This window comes from Neocloeon triangulifer, unplaced genomic scaffold (assembly GCF_031216515.1).
Source record: "Neocloeon triangulifer isolate White Clay Creek 2 clone unplaced genomic scaffold, ASM3121651v1 ptg000005l, whole genome shotgun sequence".
Taxonomy (NCBI): Eukaryota; Metazoa; Arthropoda; class Insecta; order Ephemeroptera; family Baetidae; genus Neocloeon; species Neocloeon triangulifer.
Window position 1 is genome coordinate 1260076 of NW_026775548.1, and position 22766 is coordinate 1282841.

The window sequence follows — 22766 nt, forward strand, 5'->3', positions numbered from 1 at the left end:
GGGGGCGTGTGATTTCAAATTAGTGAAGTTTCTAAAGGAGTAAAAGTATTAGTAAACAACTAAACAAAAACTTCAATAAAAGTCAGATATCTATACAGAAATATGCGTTATTTAATATAATAACAATTTAATTACATATATAGTCAATTTTATTCAATTTTAAGAGTTTGTGTACAAATATTTGAGCATTAACAGTAATCTTCAATCAACTCCTTTGCAACCAACCCACTTTTCTTGTTTTGGACTTTGAGCGAACGGACCAAACATGGATGCCTGTCACCACCGACATGGAGGCTCCTAGTCGGCCGAATTTCGACCAAACGCAGCTCGTGGGGCTAGCCAAGTAGCTCGAGGCAGGTTTGCAGCCGAATCGGCCACCGTGAGCAGACGATCGGCCTGCGCCAGAGCATGAGCGCCGCTTCGACTCGTTGCTTTTAGGCACCGAAACTCTTCTCGCACTCGCTTCTTTTCGACGTCCGCGGCCGACCGACGGTTTTCGACCACCACCATGGTCAAGGAGAAGCCCAACTCGACCAGGATCTACGACAAGGACGGCTTCCGCCGCCGGGCCGCCTGCATCTGCGTCAAAAGTCCCCAGGAGAACGAGGTGACCGTGGCCTTGAGCCTCTCTTTGATCTCTGGCCTCCGCAGAGGCGCTAATTTCCTCAGCATCCGAACAATAACCTCATTTTGCGTCAACAGGTGCTACTGGTGACCTCGTCGGCCCGTCCGGATCACTGGATAGTGCCTGGAGGAGGCGTGGAGCCCAACGAGGAGCCCCGAGTGGCTGCCGTCAGGGAGGTGCGTGAGGAGGCAGGAGTGGTCGGAGAACTCGGCCGGTGTCTGGGCATTTTCGAGGTGAGACTAGTTAGCAATTACACTGGTGTAATCCCCTCTTCAATTGAATCTCATTATATTCTAGTCGTGCAATGTGCAGAACGAGGAGAGGAAACATCGAACGGAAGTGTTCGTCATGACTGTGACTGAGGAACTATCAGAGTGGGAAGACTCAAAAAATATTGGTAGGAATTCACATCAGAGACCCCTTTGTGGATTTTTATTCAAGCAATTTTTAATAATTACTTATTTTTTTAATCATGCAAGCAAAAGGAAAAATCTATTAAAATTTCAAATTGCAATTATTATAAATTTTGTTTTACCTAAATTTTAGACCGGAAACGCAAGTGGTTTGCAATCGAGGATGCTTTGGAGCAGCTGAGTCGGCACAAGCCGGTGCAACTGCGGTACTTGCAATCGCTAATCAACTACAAGCACGACCCCAAGGTGACCTGAGGCGGGCCCAGACCGACCCTTGCTTCGTGTCTGCAGACTGTGTGAGTGGATGGCTCTGTGAATCTCTCTGTTTTCTCATTCCTGCTCCGGAGTGATGAACAGACGCCAGATCGATCGAGTTTTTCTTCTTCGGACTCCTCAACCAACTTGACTGCCCCTGTACAGAATTTCGGCCGGGTTAATTTTTTTTTTTTTAATTAAAGATGAGCAGAATTTTTTAACTTCATTTTACCAAAGCTTGTTTTACGCTTGATCTGAGATTTTGTTGACCAATAATTAATTGTTTGCTGTTGGGAATTATATTAATTTGGTTGATTGCGCAAACTCTGCTCTACAACGTGTAAGAAACCCTACCTGTAGGGCTGACTTTAGTTTGAAATTACTGCACAGAGACCTCTCGACTCATTCTTGAGCTTAATATTATGCAACTTTTGTAAACAGTGGAAATATATCAAGCTTGCTATTAAAATTTTAATTAAAAAATTAAAAAGTTATTCTTTTACGACTACTGTCGATGGCGGGAGATATCACAGTTGTCTTTTGATGTGTATGGTTGTTGTGAAAATTCATTAAACCTGGAAAAACTAGCCAAAGAAATCAAATTTTTTTTATTGTATTTCATCCTGTGTCTGTAAATGATTGGTAAATTGATAAATTCATAGCCATAGTCATTTTAATTAGCTGAGTAAACTTTAATTATTTGGTTATTTTCTTATTTAATTTATTTAATATGCTGAAATCCGGGCTTAACCTAAATTTTATTTTGAATTATATGCATAGGGGATGTATTATTGTAATCGTAATAATAGCGGCAATTTATTTGACATGATTCAAAATTTATAATTCAACTTCTGAATATTTACTAATTTTATTTAAAGGGGAGATTTTTTTAAATGATTGTATTTCAAGGCCATGCATAAAATTTATTTCAATAAAAGGCAACATATTACATATGCAAATAAATATTTTCTGCACTAGTTTGTTAAGGGCTTTGAAATAACAATCCATTTTGTTAAAAACAGTGAGATTAAATAATATGATATGAACAGCAGATGATCCATCAAATTGCTTCAAAATAAATGAAGCTTGAACAATAATTTCCAAAAATTATGTTTTACTCCGAATTTATAGAATAACAGATTGCTCGACTGCTATAAGTACACACGACTTTCTTGGTTATTGAAAAAGTATGAAACCTACAAATAGTTTCAAGTCTAGAGCAAACTTTGAATTACTTGCATCCAGCGTTATATATTACAAAATTTTGTTGCAACAATTTATAATTTAGCAAAGGTGCCACAATCTGGTAACATATTGCATCAGTTATTAAATACAAAACGCACCTTCTAATGCTATACAACAATGTTGCAGTTTTTAGAGTGAGTGTAGATATTGTAGATTAATAAGCAATAATTATTTTGAGCAGCACTATTTGCATTAAAACTTTCTACAAAAAGAGCATTAACTTGAGATTTTTCAGAGCTCATATAAATTTTAGTTGGCACAAGATGTGATAAATTAAATTTTCTGAAAAGATAATACCATTTTATTTGAGAATATTTCAGATTATTTAGTAAACAAATCACATCCCTCACAATTTAAAAAATTTCCATAAACTACAAAATAATAATAAAAAAACATACAGCTGCTTCACATCAAGAGATTTTTCTGGCAAGATCTAAATTAAGCGTCACAGGGAAGACGGGGCAAGATATAATATGTTTTGTTCCTCACTTGCAATTAAAGCTAAAAGTGTGAACTTTACTTCTAGTATAAGGTGTCATTGAGACTAGACAACATTACTCTTTTAGATGCCTATTACGAGTATAATATTTTAGTCAAATTATTAAATTTTAGTCGAGCAGGCTGACAGTTTGATCGGTGATTGGTGAGCTTGGTTGAGACTCTGCAGAGGTTGCCGAAGTCACTAGAACATTGAATAATTATATTTAATAATTTATTGTTTATTAAATTATTACTTCCGAGACTAATGGACAGAATTAACAAGAACCAAATTACCATAACCAAACCTACTGCCTACAACAAAAAATTTTACAAAAGCATGGAAATTATATAGCATTGAGATAGAAACTGAGAGGGCAATTTAAGGGAGAATAAAAATAATAATTGAGCTCAAAGTTACATAAAAAGACTTGAAAGGAGTGCATTTTAAAAGTGTAGCACAATAATTAAGCAGAATAAAACACTTTGAGATGAGAGAATTGTTAGAATAGAAACCTCCAAAATCGATAAGAAGTTCTTGTGATTTAACTGATTCGTCAGGCTACAGGATGAAGATGACGATTGGAAGGCATGAAAATGTTATGACAAAAATGATGAAAATCTTAAAATTTTACTTACGACGAATCTGTTGACCCTCGGTCTTTCTCTGGTAAGCACGCCTTGGTTGGTGGTCTGCTTGGTGTTCATGCTTTCAAACATAGCCCTCAAATTAGAGGTCGACTCCAGACTTTCCCTCTCATTGGAATCGTCTTTTTCATCATCATCCTCGTTCTCTTTGTTGGCCATTGTGCTCTCCCACTTTTCGAACTTGGCCCTCAATGCTTTGGCATGGGCTGCAGAACTGGCCTGTTATCAACAAAATTAATTTAGAATTAATCCAACAGAAAATGAATAATTTTCAAACCGATTTCAAAAAATCGTCTTCAATCTTGTCTGTTGCCCTCACAACCCCAGGAACTCTGTCCTCGTCGTCCTCTTCCTCTTCCTCTTCGTCTTCCTCCTCAGACTCTTCTTCCTCCGAATCCTCCGAGTCATTGCTAGGTCTGTAATCTGGCGGGGGAGTAAAGCACTTCAGAGGTTTCGGGCCAGCAGGAATGTTGTCTCTGCTGCCGTCCCTTTCCATCTGCCTGAAAAGGTTGAGCATCCGGCTTGCCGTTTGGCTCCGCACCAACTCCTCCTCCATGGGGCGCTCGTCGGCCCTCACAATTTCCTCATCCCTGTAAATGGGTCTGTCCGGAGAGTCCTCCTGTCAAAAGCAAACGAGTCAGTTTAGAGAATTAAAAAAGGCAAATTTAACATCACCTTGACCACACCATCTCTGGGAGGGGTAATTCTGAACACCTTTTTCGGTTTGTCTGGCTGATTCTGCTGATACTGTTCAAAGAACTTAAACCTTGACGAAATCGTTTCTGTCTGAACCTCAAAGTCTTCAATTTTGTCCGACGCCTTGACTACATCATCCTCATTTTCGACTATACTGTTTCTCACAAACTGAAAATAACCAGAGTTTAATATAAGGTATACGTGACAAAAATTTTAATTGTACCGTTATCTTTTTAGAAGGTGTTGTGGGTGTTCTCAGCTTTGGGGGAGGTTGCAAGGGTTGCTTTGAAGCAGAGTCCATTTCTAGGAAGAGAGACCGAGATTTCTTGGAGATTCCTAATGGAAAAATTGCCAAAATTATTTTTCACGTTATTAGAAAATGATGTCTTGCCAAATTCGACAGCTTCAAGATCATCATTTTTGTCCCTCTTTGCGCTGTCCTCGTCTTCCTCGTCATCATCAGCATTTGTGATTTCTCCTCTCTCGAACCTTTCTCGGAGAGCCCTGGCCTGAGCGTTGATGATTTCAAGCTCCTCAGCTGCTTTGCTTTTGGGTTTCTGACTCTCCGACTCCTGCACTGCCTGAGTGTACATCTCTTTGATTCGACCGCATTTTCCCTGATATTTGAAATTTTTAAATAAAAAACCTTCAATTAAGAATAAAATTCAAAAATCACCATGAGCAGTTTGGAGCGGAGCTTCTGCACTTCTTCCTTTCTTTGGGCTTTCTGTTCTTCGCGCCGCTCGTGTTGCGACTGCTCCCACATGTTCTTCATGTCGTCGTCCAACCGTTTGGTTACCAAGGGTACCACTTTCTTCTTCTTGCTCTTCTTGGGTTCAGTGGGCTCCGCATTCTCCTCGGCCTCCTCCTCAGATTCGTCATTCAGGTCGCCACCTTCAGACTCGGAATCTGAATCCTCGATGGGGATTCCGTTGAGAAAATCAGCGTCGTTGACTCCGACGTCCATTCCTTTTGACTGGAACCTTCAAATAAAGATTTATATTAAAAAAAATCACAATTTTAATTTATATTTAATTACTTTGCCAGTTTGCTGAGGATGCTGGGAGATCTCTTGACAAATACTTTATTTCCTGACGACTCCTCCTCTTCATCTTTGCCGTTGGTAGTGCTCTCGAAAACTTGGAACCGAGACTTGATGTTGATGCCCCCTAATTCGTCCAAGCCCAAGTCAGGCTTTTCGCTGGCTGTTTTTTCCAATCATGATAAATAAATAAAATAATAATTTGTTTATATTTATATTAAATACCTCTAACAACGTCAGGTGGCAGCTCTTCAGGAGTATTTTCACAAATGATCATTTTTGGCTTCAATCTGCGGACTGAAAATTTTCATAAGCAATTTTAACAATAAGATATGATTATGAAATATACAAGGATTGACTTCTTCCTCAATTTCAACTGTCTTTGGCTTGAAAAGCTCTCGAAGGTGGGGTTTGCAGTAGAGCTCTCCTTCGTGGCTGCCGTAAGTGTCAATTCTGAAATAAATTAAGTGAAAAATGAAATCAATTAAGTTAACCAACTAATCAAATTTACGTCTAAGAATAAAAAATGTGAAGATTTTAATAAGTTCTGTTCAAAAAAATTAGCGTAAAAAATCAAATATTTGAAAGTCTCTCAAGATTGGATTACAAACTAGCACAACTTTGCATCTACCATTTTGCTAAAATGATAAAATAACAGTGATTGAAAAAAAGTACTCTATTCTATGGGCCAATTAATCTTAAATTTAACAGTGCATATTCATTTCACATCCCAATCTTACAGCGTTAATAAATAAAATAAAATTAACACTTCTCAATAATTTAAAATTGTAAAAATTAAAAAATATGAAAATTCAGTTTTGCATAACACGGCCGGCTTTCATTTAAAAATTCAAATTTTCTTCTTCTGATCATCATTTTCACTTATTCCAACGATTTTGCACTTCTCAGGCGAGACTTACGACAATTGCTTGTTGCATTCTTTGCACCGAAAACAGGATTTGTGCCAAACGGCTCTCTCTGCTTTAATTTGCTCCATCTGGAACACCTGCGAGTTGCACTTGCGGCACAACTTGGAGCCGCTGCCATCGCTTTCCTGACGAAATAATAAATAATCGGAAATTTAAAATAATATAAAATTAAAGAAAAAAATTCCAATGAATTTGTAGTTTTTAGCGTGAATTCAAATTAAGAAAAACAAATAATAAGTACCTTGGAAAAAGTTCTGGCGGCCTCACTGGCATCGCTCGAGCGAACGTGAATTCGAGAGCTCGATTTCTCGATGGCGTCGAACTTGCTAAAGCTCGATTTCTGAATATACGAAAATGATTTAATTAGTTTTAATTCACTTTCGTCTGGTCGTTTTGTTATCTACGTTAGTACAGAACCAGTCTTGCTAAGTGAGTGTGCGTTGTTAGGACCGAAAACAAGCAGCTTCAGACACCTGAGGCAGGTTTGTTAGACTGAAAAACCTTCACCAAATATCTTAATTAAATCAAAATGTTAGTAGGTGAGAACAAATGTTTGCTTTCTTGGTGCGGTTTCATTAGGGTGGATTAATTTAATTGACTTTCTGGTATTTTTAAAATTAACTATTCACTCTTGTTTTTAAACACATTAGATAAATCGGCATTCCTCAGCTACGTACCACGGAAATGCTTTGCTTCTCGACTGTTTTCTTGGTTTTGGTTTTTTTGGTTTTTGTCTCGCCGGAGCTTTTGGACTTCTTGACCTTTTTCTTTGGCTTTTCCTCGGCAACTTGTTCGGAGGGATCCTCATTTTGGAGGTCGTCCGTCTAATGGACAATATCACCGTTTTTTTAAGAATAAAAAAAAAACGTTAAAAAAGTGTTAAAATTAATAGAAAAGTTAAAATTTTTGCAAGTTAATAAAACACACAAATTAGAGTGTTAATATGTCATTTCAGGATTTTAAAGTTCATATTGACTGTTATTTTTTTAACATCTTTTTAAATTTCTTGTTAAAATTAAAGTGTTTAATTTGAGATAACCAAAGTAAAATTAGTGGATATAATATTCCAATTTTTTTAATAATGATAAGATGAATACAACAATTAATTCCAATAATCATTGATCAAGGTTCAATTTTAATTAATAAATAAAATTAAATTACAATTTTCTAAAAAATTAGTAAAAAATTTCCCTAATTTACATTGCAATTTATCACCATAAATACTTATTGATTACTAAAAAAACTAAGCTTATTATTAAATATAATACAGTTTAAAACATCTTTAATTTAATTAATCTGTTGAGTGAAATTAAAATCATTAAAATTAAATGAATAAAACTAATAATTAATGTAATGAAAGTGATTATTACTACTGATTAATAATGTTTTTAATATCTTTGATTATTCCTTTCAGCCTACAAAAAGCAGCGTTATAATTTTTCATCTTTTTTTATTTGATAATTTTTTCTTTAAGAAAGTCACGAATTTGTTTAAAATAACTAATTTAGCGCAATTTTGATTGCCTATTGAAGCGGAACATAGGCAACTTTACACACATTTACGCCGTGCCGGTTGCATCCTTTGAATTTAAATGAAAACTACAATTAACAGATTTCTTCTTTCTCGTCGATCAAGATTAAACTGGAAACCTTTAATTTCACCATCTGTTTGTTAAAATTTTCCAATCCAGAGAAATCATTCTGTTGATCGCCAGAGAAAGCTTCAAAGGTTTCCCCCGAAATCAAAACAGGATTTATACCTTTGCTCCCAAACGCGCGCAACCCTTGTTACTTCAAAGTAATCCGATTTCAAATGAAACGCGACCAACCAAATGTTGATATGCGTGGAGTTTCTGTTTGATTCGACGCGAAAACAAGACAGCTGACGAGAGGCACCGGAAGCCCCTGAGGTGCCCCCGAGCAGACGACCAACGGGGTCGATACTTCTTTGCTCTTTCTGCTGGAAAATGTGCTTTGTCCTCTGTGACACCCTCACACGTAATAATTACTCTTGCAACAGACCTAATACGACACAGTTGGCAAATCAGCTGATACAAAATATAATCAATTTGAACCTTTTTTAAGATTTTGATTTTTTCTTTAGTAATTTTGTTGGGAGAAATTCGAATAAATGTTTCGTTTGTCTTTTCACGGTGTTAAATGTTAAATTACAACAGGGGAAAGGAAGAAAGTTGTGTTAAGGCAGGCAAATTACAGCGAGTTTATTAATTTGCAAAGGTGCACAGGAGAGGGGGGACGAGCCGAATCACACGGGTACAAATCAAATGTCAGCGATTGCACCCCTGGCTCTGAGAATAACGCTTGATCGCATGTGAATTATTTTATTGCACGCGTCCCAAGGAAACTAAAAGCTTGTGAACTACAATTTACGACAAAATTAAAAACAAAAAATTATACTCACAAATTCTGTGTCCATTTTGAAGGGTTATTTCAGCAAAAATAAGGACCTGAAACAGATTAAAAGAATTTTTTAAATGAAATTTTGTTTAATAAAATTTATTCATAAAAAGATAATTATTTAAAACACCGCATAAGAATTAAATCACGATAATTTATAATCTTAAATCAAAAATATCCTAAACAAAACTTTTTCAACAACAATTTTTGATGGAATTTTCATCAATCAAATTAAATTTAAACCAGGCTGATTAAAAATAAAAATCCCAAAGATTTTACTTAAATATTTATCTTTTTTCCCTTATCTTTATGATTGAAATAATTTCAGTTAAAAATTTTATTTTTATTTTAATTTTTGGCGATTATCTGAACAATTTGTTTCATTGATCCAAATTTGCGATTTTTTGCAAGGCGCGAAAACTCATCCTCATAACATTCTCTGTTTCCGTCAAGCATTTGCGTCAAGTCACCACTTTTTACTACCACGCCCGAATTTTTTGTCCCTTTCTCAAGTGCGTCGATCCATCTCTCGTTTTTAAAAGCAGCTCCGGGCGCTCTCGACGGAATAAAAAAAAATAAACTCTGAGATTAAAAGCGCAGCGACGTGTTGGCGCCGACAATCATCATTAATAATTATTTGATTAAGGAGACGCCGAGCTCTCGTCCGTGCAAAACCACCATAATAAAAAAAAATAATAATAATTGCATCAACGTTTAAACGACACACACGAGAGAGAGAGAGAGATGAGATGAGAGAGTGAGACCGAAAATAATTTACTGTGTGTGCTTCACGCTTGTTTGTTTTTCCACCGAGCACACAGCACACGTACAGCACAGGCGAGCGAGAGGCAAATGAACCCAAGTCGTCGTCGTATATTTTCACCCAAGCCAAGAGAACATGTTTTATAGCCTCCTCGGCTCGGAATTCCTTCTTCAACCCTTCCGTCCTCTCCCTGCTTTTTAATGTGTAAAACATTAGAATTTCGCAGAATATGACAATTTTCTGCAGACTGCGCTAGTATTGTACATTTGCATAAAACTGAACAAATTAATACCTATGTAGGGCCGGCCGGGTGATTGGTGTTATTTTTGAAGAAGAATGTTCTCCGAGAAGAGACACTCGCCTAATATGGAGATTCCGGCACGGCGATTTGGAAAGCTCCGTGGGTCGGTTCTTAAGTCCAGCAAAGTCGGCTGCTTCTCTTGAGGAACGCTCTAAACTGTCCTGAGTCGTGGATATTCCCGATTCTCGCCAAAACCGTGAATCATACTGAACAAAATAATACTCAAGACGAGAAGAAAAGAAACATGTGACAGCTGATGAGCACCAAAACCGCGCTAACCGGTTTCCAAGGTTCGGTTAACCGACCCTGTTTTCAGATTTTGAACCAAGAAACTCAACTCTTTGGACTGTTTTGGAGTTGGAGTTGAACAAGATTATTGTTTTTAAATTATTTCGTCTTTAAAGATACAGGATGACGTCAAAAAATTGTTCCGCTTTTGTAATAAACCGGTTTGTTTTTTCAAATGCAGCGAGCACCAATACTGAAAACTTCAGCCAATCACATTCCGGTACCGATGTGGTGCACGTTGCATACTTTAGTGGCGCGATTTCAACTCACCGCAGCACTCGAAAGCCGTGATTCTATTACCTGCGTGCACTGGAATTAAATTTTGGCCGAATTTTCAAGGAAAATTAGTCCAAACGATAGAAGCGCAGCCCCTGCGTTGTTAGGTGCGGTGTTTGCGTCGACGGTATTCAGAGAATTTTGGTGCGCATGGCTGTCGAGGAAGCAACGAATGGTGAATTTGTCTATTTTTAGCCTGGCAAAGCTCTTCTCTATTCTTGGCAGTGACCCAATGGGCAGGAAAGAACCAAGGCAGTCTGTCAGTGGGGCCTCTACCACTCAACAAAAGTGCCTCCTCGTTTGTGCTGCGATGAAAAGAGCACACGAGCGGACACATCATTTTTTCGCATCAGCCCAACCAATCGACGATTGGGAGTTGTTTTGACCCCCTTTAAATTGAAACACATTAAGTCCCAATAAGAAAGACGTTGATGCAATGAAAAGATTGAAAAAAATATTTTTTTAAAGGGATGCCCAATTTTAAATTAAACAATATTTTTAAAGCGCTGATTCGACTACTAGAGTTTTATTTTCAGGAATTTTTTCATGGAGCCTAATATAAGCACAACAGCTTTCCAATATTCTTTCTTTTTCTAAAAAAGTTCAGATTCTAAAATAAAAATGTACTAAAATAGTAGTAGATTGTTAAAATAGATAAGTTAATTTATATATAAAAAAAAAAACAATGCAGCATAATCACTAAAAATTCAGATTTAACAATTAATTTTCAAAATGCGGAGTTCCAGCTGTTTTGAAGAGCATATAAATATATATGTAAATTCTGATAAAATTACATAGGACATTTCAATAGTTAACAATTAAGCTAGTCAATATCCCTTTTGGCCGGCTGCTTGTTGCACGAGGTCAGTTCTAGCATGGCCATTAGCATTTCCAGATCTCTCTTCCGGTGCTTCTCAATGCAAGACAATGGCTTGGGGTCCAGGTCCGATACACCAATATTAAATACGAAGCTTTGCTGACTAATTGTTTCGTGAATGACATGGCGAGGAGGAAGAATATCAACCCTGAATTCAAATAAGTAAAATGTTATATTAAATAATTGTTAGTGAAATTTGTCACCTCTCTTGAGAAGTTTGCTGGAAGGATAGAAGTACGGAGCAGTCTTTGGCAGTGGCGGCCAGGAGGTAGCGCTGCACAGGGGTCAGGTATTCGTCGCCGTCTAGGAAGGGGAAAGCGTCATGGACTTTGAGGTCAACCTGACTCCGAGGAACTTCGAGCATCTGCACCGCAAGGATGCGGCCGAGGATGCAGTTTGGCGGAAGCGGCTGGCGATTCCAGTCACAGACCGGCTGCCACAGCGAGTTGACTTGCCGGCACAAGCTGTCCCTTGGCGAGCCGTTCGCTTCCCTCTTTTCTTCAGACAGAAGCGCACTTCGCAGCCGCTCCAGGGTGCTGCTGTCCGGTATCTCTCGACATAGGCTCTCTATCACGAGGTTGCAGAAAGTCTCCAGTAATCTATAGAAAAATTAAAATAGATTTTCAAATTGTATTGTTTAAAATATGAAAATTATTACACTTGATGTTCTGCTAATTTATTCTTAGGGCCGAACCAGCAGCGTAAAACGTCTAGCAAATTAGTCTTTTCTCCTTCTCCATATATTAAATATCCATCCTAAAAAGTAATCAAATAATTTATTTCGAATATCGGATAAATTTAAATTACCTTGAATATTTTTAAATTGTTTTGAGGGGAAACCAAGAGAGCTTGTATGGCATCTTTCATTCGTTGTTTATTGCTGAGGTGAATTTTTAGAATTAATTAAAAAAATAATTATTGATCACATACCCCGAGTACAAGTCCAAGGGGCAGTAGTCAGAGAGGCGAGATATGCTTTTGTTTTTCAGCTTCAAGTACTGTTTCATGCAGTAGGTGCACTTTGGCATTATCCGGTCCTCGGGATGGATCCAGCCCTGCTTCGGCTTTATCTCGACGCAGAACGTGGACGTCCCCCCTACTTGATCCGTCAGACTCTCGGGAAGAAGGGTGTAGTCAGGGTAAACGGCCACCAGGTCGGCAGCGCAGAAAACATCCTTGTGATTTCTGTGAGCTAAAATAAAAATTACAATTTATTTAAAATTAAATTTTGAGGAGTAAAATTACCAGGTCTTTGGTTCTGAAGGATTTGGCTGATTTTCTGCACTTGTTCTTTGTCCAGTCTGTAGACGACCGACTGCTTTAGGAAACAGGAACCGAGCAGGGGAATCATTACTTTGTGGTAAAACGCCACCTCTTGTCTCAGGCGCTGCGCCTCCGAGTATCTGTCGGCCTCCGAGTGCCGCACCAGTTTGCACTTGTCGACCTTTCGCAATCGAACTATGCATCTCTCCTGTAATTACATTTAAAATTTATGAGTCATTGAATTATTTGCCAGAAACAAAACACTGCGTAGGCGATTTATAATTTAATATAAACAAAAAGTGAAAGTTTTGCAACAAAACTGGTTCAATTCCCTTCGCAGTCGTTTCAGCCTTTAAATTTATTATTTTAATTATAAGATTTTGTCAAAAATTAAGTATAATAATTTAAAATTTAAATTTAAATTTACACACATTTGGAAGGGCGATGACCAGGTTGGCGTTGCCTTCGCCTCGGTATTTCCATTTCACGTTGGAGAGATTGAGCCGCGGCACGGAGTTCTCGTTTTCGGCAGCTGCGACGCCATTCAACATGATTATTGAACCCTGCGAAGTGATTACACAACTGTCAATAAAATGAAACTATTGCAATAATAATCATTTGTCCGCCCCCGGGTGTGCCACCATGTGTATGTAGGATGTCGTGAGTCACCCGGCGGCGGCGGCGCCGACGAAAGAAAGAGAAACTCGCGCCAGACAGAAGCGACGTTCGGCGCTTCCGTCGGCCGAAATTTGGAAATTCCAGAGGTGGATTTTTTGAAATTCGATACTGATCGGCTCGGGTGAATATCAGGGTTGAAATCGGCCCGGGATCAGGGTTTGAAGGGCTCACCTCAGCTGCTCGACGTGCTCCGATCGTGAAGGGAGGTGCGCGGCGTGGTTGCTCAAGCAAGTTTGAAGAAGCTCTTTGGACCAGCCCCCTTGGCGCTGTCATATGACCAATGTAAACAAAACAAATCGGAGAGGATCAACTTCTTTTCCTGCCTGCGCTGGTACGTGTGATTTTTCCAAATTTCCAGCTTTTCCTTTGCTTGCACCGCAGAGTCTGTCTGGGAAGTGATGAGATCGAAACTTGATCCGTCCTTTTATCCGCTTTTATCGCTGTCAACTGTCGTCATTAAGCCCCACGTCGTGTGTGGTTCCTCGACCGCAGCCAGGGATTTTTAATGAAATTTTATTTTGATAAGAGGAAAATCTTGATTTGCGTCACAAGTTAATGAGGAAGTTTCTCTGGACGATTTCAAAAGGAAGAGATAAAAAATTAAGCAAATAATTTCCGCTCTAAATTATGAGTTTTTTTCTTTATTTAAATAAAACTCTCAGAATTTTTCAAACATTTATTAATTTTATTGAAACTAGCTGAAGGGAACACGTCGTTTTTATGTGTTGGATTTAATTATTAGTCGCAAACAGAAAACCGGTTAAAACTTCAAAAACGCTCTTTTTTTTCTTCTTCATTGAGATTTGGTTACATTTTTAGGTATTTTCTACGAATTCGATTTCAGCAACATTTTCTTAGACACAATCAATCGCACTTTCTTTTTTTCTTGGGAATATTTTCTGGAGGATCGCAGATTTATTGCAGGAAAGTGAACCTGGAATGTCCTGTTGTTTTTTTACTCTTCGACTAGCAAACAATGATCGAGTGGCACTACTTGAATGGAAATAATTGTACATTTCGTTTGAAGATAATAATCAAAGTGAGGGCTTTTGAGCCTTAAAAGTATATAAGTCATCAGCTTGGACCTCGATTCCACTGGGAATGCCAAAAATATTATGGACGTTGAGCAAACAAATGGAAACAAAACAGGAAAATCATTCTTGACCGAAAAAGATAACAATATCAAAAAGCTAGCTTAAATTTTTGGAAATATTTTTTTTAATAAAAACATAAAATATCCTTTAAAAATAGAGGCAAAATTCATTGTGGTTGTACAATCGAAAGATGTTTTTCTCCAAAATTGAACCCTGATTGTTTATGAGACTAAAACGGAGGCCGAAGATTAAAGTTCATAGAATTTATTTTGGCCAAGCAAGACAGATTGAGACACAAAATAATTATTTGACCATCAGAAACAATAATTACTAAATATAGTTTGATCTCTTTTAGTTCTTTGGTTATAATGTAAAAAAAATTGTTTTGTTTTTTTTTGCCCTATTTTAAAGGATTTTCTGTTTTAGGCGAGATGGCAGTGGTTAAGAATAAATTCAGTCGCTAGCTCTGTTTGACGATGGAAACGAAGAAGTTGCGAAAAGCAACAGGACATTCGGATTCGCTGACCAGGTTGTGGTTGGGGAAAATACTGGCGAACGGGTTTCTGACGGGCTGCTGGATGACGTGCAGACTGGTGCCGAGCAGTTCCCACACCCTTTGGACGTCGAGGTTGGCCTCTCGGCTGGTGTAGGCGGTCAGCAGCAGGGGCACCCCGGGCGACTTGCCCAGCATGGGCGCGATCGAGGGCCCCCAACTGTCGGCGCCGTTGAAGCCGGTGTTGCGGTACAGGCCGCAGTTGAAGGCGCACACGACGCTCGGCTTGATGTAGCATTTGCGGCAGTACTCGGCGTACGTGGTGCGCGCGTGGAACTCGAACACCAGCCGCCCATCGACGTGGACCTTTTCGTCCTGCACGCCGAGCTCGCAGCCGATGAAGACCAGGTGCAAGGTCTTGAGCTTGGGCAGCAGGTTGATGAAGAAGTACTTCCACTTCCGCATTTGGCTGCACTCGAAGGCGTCCTCGGCGCCGACCACGTGCACCACCAGGTGCTCAAAGTCCTTCGGGTTGGTGGCGCCCTGAGAATAAAGGAGCTGCAGGGCGTGCAGAAGGGTCAAAGGGTAGGTGGCCATTTCGGAGAGGTGAGCGTCGTACAGTTCTCGAGCCATTTCGGGTGGGCAGGGGAAGTCGAGTTCTTGAAGGTATTGCCTCATGTCGGTGCTCGTCTCAGGGTAGAGGACCTTTGGAGGTTTTGGAAGGTTGGACTTGGCCAGGTCGCTGAAGGCAGCCTGCGATTGGATGAAGAGGAGTCGGCAGTGCAGGGTTTCGCACCACGTCTTGTGGCCTGCTGGCAAGTGCTCAGGTTTGCAGAAGTTGACCTGGTGGCAGGTCGTGCAGGAGGTTTCAAAGGCCTGTTTGCAGCAGGTGGCGCAAACCCTGGGCTGCAAGATCAGGGCCGACTCGAGCGGAGAGAGGCCCCTTTGCAGGGTTTGCTGGCACAGCTGCAGCTCTTGCAGCCGGAAGACGTTTCTGTCCTCTGCAGAAGGTAACTCTTCCAAGGGTGAGAAAAGGAATGTCCGATTGGTCTGCTCGACGCGTTGTTTGATGAAGGTGCAAAACTCCTTGTGGTACGGCCAGTGCTCGAGTTGGTGCTCCTTGCTGCAGTAGCACGCCAGGAGGCAGCAGGTGCACGTCAGAAGGGTGCCGTCGTCGCTGGTCTTCTTGCAAACACAACAACAGTTGCTCAGGTGGTGCGCTACTAGTGCGGATTGCTCCAGGGTCAATGTTGGCTGCTGTCGGAAATCAAACGGAGTTTTTTTTTGGCCCAAATTATCGTTTTTTTCCGGCGCCTCGCCCTTGTTCTTGTTATTCTTCTTGTTCTTTTTCTTGCCGCCAGGTTCGCCACCTTCAGGGGCAGGGGCGGCTGCAGGGGCAGCTGGTTTCTCGGCCTTGGGTGGTTGAGGGGCGGGTTTTTCCTCAGCCTTTGGGGCCTCCTGCTTCGGGGCCTGCTGTTTTTGTTGCGGCTGAGGTTCCTTGGGCTTCTGCTGCGGCTGTTGTTGAGGTTGTTGCTTGGGCTGCTGGGGTTGTGGCTGCTGAGGGGCAGCAGTTTGGCCGGCGGCGGCGGCAACCAGTGCGGCCGCAGCGGCAGCATTCGCCTTCTTCTTCCTCCTCCTCCTCTTCTTCTTGGCCGCGCTGGATGAAGTGGTCGCGGGGGTACCTTCCTCAGGTCCTGATTCTTCAGAGACTTCCTCATCGTCCTTCTTAGTTTCAGCCGCAGGTTTGGCTGCCTTTTCCGCAGGTTTTGGCGCATTCTTTTTGGCATCTTGTTTAGCTGCAATTTAGAAATTGACCGAGTTTGTAATATATATTTTTTTTTTTTGCAAAAATTGAAGTCACCGAATATTTTGATGAAAAAATTAGCGTTTCTCATAGTTTCTTTTATTATATTAAAATAATAATTATTGACGGTAAAAAAGGTTTAAATTAAAAAATTGTAAAGTATTTTTACAATAAAATTTTTAATAATTTTTTTAAATTTAAAGAATAATTATTGATGCGAAAAAATCACAAAAAAATTAATATTGAAGATAAACAATATTTTAAAATAATAATCAAAAATAATTAATTTAAATTTAGACGTGACGTTACTCCAGCGCTATATGGAGCAAAGCAAAGCTTTTAGGTGAGGGCAAAATGTGGCAAACAGTTAGCAAGCTCATTTGTATGAGAATATTTTTAACATACCTATTATATTATTTACTTTTTACTTATTGCAGTTCAAAGCAATTAAAATTTCTAAAAATAATATGATGATTTGAATAATATTAATTTTTTTTAATTAACTATTTGGATCTGGCGATTGTTCGATATATTTTGATATTACTATTTATTTATTTATTATTATGAAAGATCTAGTAATCTTGTTTTTAAAACACAAGTTCAAGTTGTGTTTTTCATTTTTCACGACACAGTTCTTTCAGGGGGGCTTAAATTTGTGTTGCTTATGCTTACCCTTTGGTGTCTCCTCAGTCTTTGCCTTTTCCTGTTTCTCGTCACCAGGTTCGCTGATTGATTTCTTCTGTTCTTTTTTGTTTTTCTTTTGTTGTTGTTGTTGTTGTTGCTGCTGCTCGGGCTTTTTCTGCTGTTCTTGAGCGGTCTTGGCGGCTGGCTTTGGCTCTTCTGGCTTCTTTGGAGAATCAGGTTCGCTTACTGACTTCTTCTGCTCTTTCTTTTGTTTTGGTTCCTCGGCCTTCTTTGGAGCTTCTGCTTCGCTTACCGACTTCTTTTGTTCCTTTTTAGACTCGTTCTTTTTCTGTTGTTGTTGCTGCTGCTTAGGAGTTTCAGCCTTTTTCTCTTCCTTGGGAGGCTCTGGCTTCTTCTGTTCCTCCTTCTTGGGCTCAGGTTTTTGTTCCTCCTTCTTTGGCTCTGGCTTCTTTTCCTCCTTAGGTGCCTGTTTCTTTTCTTCCTTTTTGGGCTCCGGTTTCTTTTCCTCTTTCTTGGGCTCAGGTTTCTGTTCTTCCACTGGTTTCTTTTCCTGCTGCTTTTCTTCCTTCTTAGGCTCTGCCTTCTTTTCCTCTTTCTTTACTTCCTTCGGCTCCGGCTTTTTCTCCTCCTTCTTTGGCTCAGGTTTGGATTCCTCCACCTTAGCTGGCTCATTTAATTTTGTCTCCTTAGCAGGTTCAGCCTTTTTCTCTGGCTTGGATTCAGAAATTTTACGTTCCTTTTGTTGCTGCTTGTTCTCCCCCTTGGATTCAGAATCTTTCCTCTCCTTTTTGTTGCCCTTGGGCTCATTCTTCTGTTGGGGTGCGTCCTTTTTGACCTCCTGCTGTGTTTCTGAAACCTTTCGCTCCTTCTGTTGCTTTTCTGCTTTTGGTGAATCGGGCTTAGCTTCTGCTGGCTTTTCCGCAGGCTTAACCTCCTGCTTAGGTGGCTGAGGTTTTTCTTCCTTTTTAGGCTCTGGTAACTTTTCTGGTTTTGACTCGGACACCTTTCGCTCTTTTTGCTGTTGTTGACTCACCTCTGGAGCTTTGGCTTCTTTCGGAGACTTAGGCTGCTCTTGATTAGATTCTGAAGGTTTGCGCTCCTTTTGCGCCTTAGGAGACTCCTGCTTGGTCTCTGAGACCTTTCTCTCTTTCTGAGCCTTCGGAGACTCCTGTTTTGACTCTGAGACCTTTCGCTCTTTTTGAGCTTTTGGCGACTCTTGTTTAGACTCGGAGATCTTTCTCTCCTTTTGTTGCGGTTTCTCCTGCTGCTTAGGAGCATTTTTCTCTTTTGGCGATTCAGGTTTTGGTTGCTCTTTAGGAGGAGGTTGACTGACGATGGCTTCAAAAGTAACCGGCGCAGGTGCAGGAGGCGTACTTGGCTTTGGAGGAGTTGGTGGTTTTTCAAGCTTTATAGGTTCAGGTGCCTTGACTTCGGGCTTTTTTGGTTCAGGTGCCTTGACTTCGGGCTTTTTTGGTTCAGGTGCCTTTACCTCGGGCACTTTTGGTTCGGGTGCTTTTTCAACAGGTTTTGCTGCTATTTTCAAAGGAGGAGTGGGATCAATGAAGTCACCAAACAAAGGACAGAAGTCTCCTTCAGGTGTGGGAGTTCTCGACTCCTCCTTTGGCGGAGAAGGTTTCTTTGGCGCGGCAGCCTTTTTGGGCTCAGGTTTGACCTCGACCTTTTTCGGTTCGGGCTTTGGAGGTTCTGGCTTTTCCTCAACTTTGGGTGGCGCAGGTGCAACTACATTCTTTTCAACAGGAATGACTGGCTTCGGAGGAAGTTGTGGCTTTTGCTTGGGCTGCTCAGGCTTCAAGACGGCAGGTTCCGGCGACAATGGCAGAGCAGGAGTCTTTGGGGGAGTTGCAAGCGAAGGGGTGCTCGGAGGCGGCGAGACCGGCGAAGGGGTAGCCGGGGGTGGTGAAATCGGCGAAGGTGTGACTGGAGGTTGAGCAATTGGCGTGACTGGCGGCGAAGCGACCGGAGTGACCGGAATCGGCGTGGCTACTGGAGTGGCAGGAGGCGCAGGAACAGGCTGTGCAGGCTTCGGTGCCTCAGGTTGAGCTTGTTCAGGTGCAGGCGCGCCCGGGGCAGGCTGCCCTCCTTGTCCCTTCCCCTTTTTCTTTCCCATTTTATTACCTAGGAGAACAGCAGGTGCAAATTAGCTTCTTTTACTTGTGCTTCAACTTGAAAAGCAAGATTTGCGTCTTGAAATCTTGATTTCCCTTACCCAATGTGACGCAGTTCGGGCAGTAGTGGAAGAAATGCAGGCAGGACCTGCAATTAAAAATTCGGACTCATGTATTTGATTTTTGAATCACCGGAAATCTCTCATTTATAATTTTGCAGTTGCATTCCTTTGATAATGTTAATTATTTCTCTTAAAAAAGAGCAAAATGTAATTGTTAAAGGCAGAAAATAATAATGCGTCTAAATTTTTGAGCCGATTCCTAATGAAATTTAAAAGCGAAACGAGTTAAAAAAATTTAAATTGTTGTAAACGTGAAAATTTATTTAAGCCTTCAGTTCAATTGAGCAAGGCATTTTGTTTCAAAATTGATGAAGAAACAAGCCAAGGGGGCAAATTTGAAATTTTGAACACGTGATCTGTACTAGCTATTGAGAGTCAGTCGCCGCAGTTGTGCTATCGGGCAGCACGCACTGCGGGGTTGAAATCTATTTTAAAACGTTGTGTGTTTGCCAAATAAAAGTGAGACCCTGCCCGCTCTCTGTCTTGCTTTTCCCAATACTTCTAGTGCAATCCGGATTCCGAGCACGGGAGGTAAAAATTCTTATTTAAAGACACACGTTTTTTCTCTGCACGAGCAGAGAGGATATTCCGAAACTGAAAGAGCCGAAATCCACTTGAGACTGGCCTCTGCAAAGAAAGCGACCCGTAAATACCACCACAGGGTATTTTTAGACTCCACAGCAAAGATCACCAATTAAAGCCAGTGTTGAATGAGTATCGAATTGATGAGAAATTCCGTGTAGTATTAAATTAAATTGGCAAATTACGAAATACGAAGGTCCATTGAAAAAATATTAGCTTAACATAGACCTAATCTGATGAAATTCCTTACAAATAAATTGAAATTTTAAAATCAAAGATAAACTCTCACCTTAATCAGTTGATCAGGCGCTGCTGAAATTAAATTTCCATTCGCTCACAGACAGTTATGAGCAAATCGCGTTGTCTCTGTGAAGAATCTATCACAGCTCTGGTGCGGTGCTTCCTTCTTGCTGGGCGGTTAGATTGTTAAGAAGGAGATGCGAGAGAGAAACAACGGGTGAGCCGTGCCAAAAAGGTTCTCAGCCGACGAGCTAAAGATAACTACATACATAAAAGAGCCACAAAGCGCGTCTGCCGTGTCGTCGCGCTGCTCATTCAAAATACTTTCTCCGAGATGGCAGGCTCATTTTCATTTTGAACCCACCAGACTGAAAAATAATAAAGAATAATTAAGAGAATGAATTAAAAATTACGTGTTGCAGAGCGAAAATGTCGGAGCCGATTTACAGCGTCCCTATCGTGCACCAGGACCTGAGGCAGGAGGAGACCATCGTTCAAATCGCAGACAGTTTGAATTATCTCCAGAAATGTGCAAATGATATTTTGAGTAGAATTGACGCAAAACTGGAGGCGAGCGCGGAAAAGCTGCAAGCGATTCAAAAAAGGACTGCCAGGGCAAAGCAGGTCATTGATAAGCTCACCGGCATAAAAAAGGCGACAAAAGTAATATTTTATAATAAAAATTTTGCATTTTATTATATATTTAAATTAAGGTAATATCCAGCGCAAAATACCCAGCTAATGAGAAGTACTGCCCGTACACTTCTATTTTTTCACTTGAGGAAAAACTACCAATGGTCAGAAGCAGTGTTCCTATCATTTCAAAACATGCTCCCTTAACTGAAAAAAATATCCAGGTAAACGAAAGAATCTTACTTAAAAATAAATCATTATCTTTAATGTAACTATTTATTTTAGGAGAAAATGCAATTCTATCATGTGAAAAACTCGAATAGAATGTTGCGGAAAAACTTTGAAATAGCTTCGGAGGAAGGGCTTGGACGGCTCCCTCGCAACATCACCTCTGTCACTTCATTGCTCCTCTTCAACACAACAGAAAATCCGTAATTAACCAAAATGCATTTTTTTTTTGTTACACTTTAAATGAAAATTTACTTCAGATACAAGACCAACCTAGCAGACTGCTTTGGGCTGCACTACAAAATCAAACACGCAGTGCCTGAACCTCAGGAGGCCAAAACCAAACCAGCGGTGACACCCATCAAGAGTACAAACATTGAAACTGAAACGAAAATTGGTTACTACTCACCTGGGATGGCAGAGGTGCCTGAACTGGACATTCCAATGGACTTGCCTAATCTGCCAGGTAAATTTTTGTTTCTAAAGTTTCTAAAATATAAAAATCGTTTCTGCTTTTTCCAATATTTATTATAATTAATTTTTATTTAGCAAAAATATGAAATATAACTAAAAGTAATATTTAAAGAGAAATTCATTAATTATAAGAGATTTTTTATTATTTATAATACCAGTAAATTAATTGAAATATTTTATTCACAGGCATTGCTGACGATTTGGACTTTGAATTTCCCTCGACTCCTGCAATTCCTCCACCTCCGAATGTACCCAAACCAGCGCCAGTCAAAGCTCCAGTTGCAGTCGAATCTCCAGTCAAGGTGCCTGCAGCACCAGTGCCAACCCCAAGTCCCATTCCTGCCGCGCCTCCGGCTCCGACGTCTGCACCACCTCCGCCTCCACCACCTCCACCCGTTGTTCCTACTTTTGTGGAAGCAACTTCCACTTCTTCAGCAGAGGCAATTACCCAAATTAACTGCTCAAATTTTATAAAAGATAATAAATCCGCAGCACAAACAAAAATCCGCTGCTCCTCCGGCCGAGGTTGGCGGCGACATGCGGGCCAGCTTGATGGCAGCGATTCGGCAGGCCGGCGGCAAAATGAAACTAAAATCTGCCTCCGAAAAGAAAATGGAGAATAAGAAAAAGAAGCAGGTTTGATTTTGAAATTAACTGTAGAAAAATTACTTAAATTTATTAACAGGAGCAAAAGGAAAAAGTGGTCAGTGGAGATCTTATGGCGGATTTGCATGCCAAGCTGAAACTTCGCAGAACAGTAGGTTTTTAAAAGTAGTGAAATCTAATTAATAATAATAATCAAATCTCAGGGCATTTCGGGAAGAAACCAAGTTGACGGGGGTGGCAGTCTTCTTGAAAAAGTGTCAGCCATGATTCCGCCTCCTCCGGGAGTGCCGCAAGCCCAAGCGGTGGACAGTGAGGACACGTCCGACTGGGAACCCTGATGTCCAGTTTGAGCGATTCAGTGGTGAAGTCGAAAGGACAATTTTTCAATTTTGTTACTTTTCTACGGATAAACTGCTGGGAGGTTATTCTTGGGAGAAATAAATGAAGATATAATATCTTTAATTAGAAAGCTGTGTTGTGGTGACGCACATTATTTATTTGCAACGACCTTTATCCTCGCCAAGCA

At 40.3% G+C, this 22766-nt stretch overlaps 5 protein-coding genes across 11 annotated transcripts; 2 read left to right on the forward strand and 3 right to left on the reverse strand.

The window, feature by feature from the left end:
- Nucleotides 1–228: 228 nt before the first annotated feature.
- LOC132193779 (diphosphoinositol polyphosphate phosphohydrolase NUDT4B) lies at nucleotides 229–1784 on the forward strand. Its single transcript, XM_059614660.1, has 4 exons — nucleotides 229–607; nucleotides 703–858; nucleotides 923–1022; nucleotides 1172–1784. Exons 1-4 carry the CDS (start codon nucleotides 509–511, stop codon nucleotides 1291–1293), a joined length of 477 nt encoding a protein of 158 aa, XP_059470643.1. The 5' UTR covers nucleotides 229–508; the 3' UTR covers nucleotides 1294–1784.
- A 418-nt stretch (nucleotides 1785–2202) lies between these two features.
- LOC132193778 (glutamic acid-rich protein) lies at nucleotides 2203–10557 on the reverse strand. 7 transcript variants are annotated; one of them, XM_059614654.1, is made up of 17 exons: nucleotides 10400–10557; nucleotides 9803–10017; nucleotides 8752–8797; nucleotides 7008–7154; nucleotides 6572–6670; nucleotides 6322–6455; nucleotides 5751–5854; nucleotides 5627–5698; nucleotides 5399–5564; nucleotides 5036–5342; nucleotides 4751–4976; nucleotides 4583–4695; nucleotides 4339–4527; nucleotides 3941–4282; nucleotides 3655–3882; nucleotides 3532–3577; nucleotides 2203–3220 (listed from the first exon to the last, which is right to left on the reverse strand). In XM_059614654.1, the coding sequence occupies exons 3-17, from the start codon at nucleotides 8764–8766 to the stop codon at nucleotides 3147–3149; spliced, it is 2262 nt and encodes a 753-aa protein (XP_059470637.1). In that variant the 5' UTR covers nucleotides 8767–8797; nucleotides 9803–10017; nucleotides 10400–10557; the 3' UTR covers nucleotides 2203–3146. The 7 variants fall into 7 exon arrangements, with proteins under 7 accessions (XP_059470637.1, XP_059470636.1, XP_059470638.1 ...); XM_059614653.1 differs by having other exon boundaries at nucleotides 10370–10530; XM_059614655.1 differs by lacking the exon at nucleotides 9803–10017 and having other exon boundaries at nucleotides 10400–10555.
- A 319-nt stretch (nucleotides 10558–10876) lies between these two features.
- LOC132193986 (inositol-pentakisphosphate 2-kinase) lies at nucleotides 10877–13645 on the reverse strand. Its single transcript, XM_059614996.1, has 8 exons — nucleotides 13365–13645; nucleotides 12947–13078; nucleotides 12498–12723; nucleotides 12183–12444; nucleotides 12060–12132; nucleotides 11911–12008; nucleotides 11456–11851; nucleotides 10877–11400 (listed from the first exon to the last, which is right to left on the reverse strand). The coding sequence occupies exons 1-8, from the start codon at nucleotides 13464–13466 to the stop codon at nucleotides 11199–11201; spliced, it is 1491 nt and encodes a 496-aa protein (XP_059470979.1). The 5' UTR covers nucleotides 13467–13645; the 3' UTR covers nucleotides 10877–11198.
- On the forward strand, nucleotides 13250–22703 carry LOC132193987 (WASH complex subunit 1-like). Its single transcript, XM_059614997.1, has 9 exons — nucleotides 13250–13524; nucleotides 20722–20962; nucleotides 21013–21156; nucleotides 21218–21363; nucleotides 21421–21626; nucleotides 21821–22074; nucleotides 22127–22270; nucleotides 22320–22391; nucleotides 22444–22703. Exons 2-9 carry the CDS (start codon nucleotides 20729–20731, stop codon nucleotides 22576–22578), a joined length of 1335 nt encoding a protein of 444 aa, XP_059470980.1. The 5' UTR covers nucleotides 13250–13524; nucleotides 20722–20728; the 3' UTR covers nucleotides 22579–22703.
- LOC132193985 (titin-like) lies at nucleotides 13806–20507 on the reverse strand. Its single transcript, XM_059614994.1, has 4 exons — nucleotides 20349–20507; nucleotides 19457–19503; nucleotides 17257–19365; nucleotides 13806–16576 (listed from the first exon to the last, which is right to left on the reverse strand). Exons 3-4 carry the CDS (start codon nucleotides 19355–19357, stop codon nucleotides 14748–14750), a joined length of 3930 nt encoding a protein of 1309 aa, XP_059470977.1. The 5' UTR covers nucleotides 19358–19365; nucleotides 19457–19503; nucleotides 20349–20507; the 3' UTR covers nucleotides 13806–14747.
- Nucleotides 22704–22766: the final 63 nt, after the last annotated feature.

Bases quoted from the DNA above. Each gene is read 5' to 3' on its own strand.
- LOC132193779 (XM_059614660.1), top strand. From the start codon at position 509: ATGGTCAAGGAGAAGCCCAACTCGACCAGGATCTACGACAAGGACGGC. The intron at 608-702 runs GTGACCGTGGCC...TTGCGTCAACAG, and splicing joins AAAGTCCCCAGGAGAACGAG to GTGCTACTGGTGACCTCGTC. The intron at 859-922 runs GTGAGACTAGTT...ATTATATTCTAG, and splicing joins GGTGTCTGGGCATTTTCGAG to TCGTGCAATGTGCAGAACGA.
- LOC132193778 (XM_059614654.1), bottom strand. The intron at 4,528-4,582 runs GTACAATTAAAA...GGTTATTTTCAG, and splicing joins CACCTTCTAAAAAGATAACG to TTTGTGAGAAACAGTATAGT. The intron at 4,283-4,338 runs GTGATGTTAAAT...TGCTTTTGACAG, and splicing joins CCAGAGATGGTGTGGTCAAG to GAGGACTCTCCGGACAGACC.
- LOC132193986 (XM_059614996.1), bottom strand. From the start codon at position 13,466: ATGACAGCGCCAAGGGGGCTGGTCCAAAGAGCTTCTTCAAACTTGCTT. The intron at 12,445-12,497 runs GTAATTTTACTC...TTTTTATTTTAG, and splicing joins CCTTCAGAACCAAAGACCTG to CTCACAGAAATCACAAGGAT. The intron at 12,009-12,059 runs GTAATTTAAATT...ATTACTTTTTAG, and splicing joins ACAATTTAAAAATATTCAAG to GATGGATATTTAATATATGG.
- LOC132193985 (XM_059614994.1), bottom strand. From the start codon at position 19,357: ATGGGAAAGAAAAAGGGGAAGGGACAAGGAGGGCAGCCTGCCCCGGGC. The intron at 16,577-17,256 runs GTAAGCATAAGC...TCTAAATTGCAG, and splicing joins GACTGAGGAGACACCAAAGG to CTAAACAAGATGCCAAAAAG.
- LOC132193987 (XM_059614997.1), top strand. From the start codon at position 20,729: ATGTCGGAGCCGATTTACAGCGTCCCTATCGTGCACCAGGACCTGAGG. The intron at 22,075-22,126 runs GCAATTACCCAA...ATAAATCCGCAG, and splicing joins CTTCCACTTCTTCAGCAGAG to CACAAACAAAAATCCGCTGC. The intron at 22,392-22,443 runs GTAGGTTTTTAA...ATCAAATCTCAG, and splicing joins AGCTGAAACTTCGCAGAACA to GGCATTTCGGGAAGAAACCA.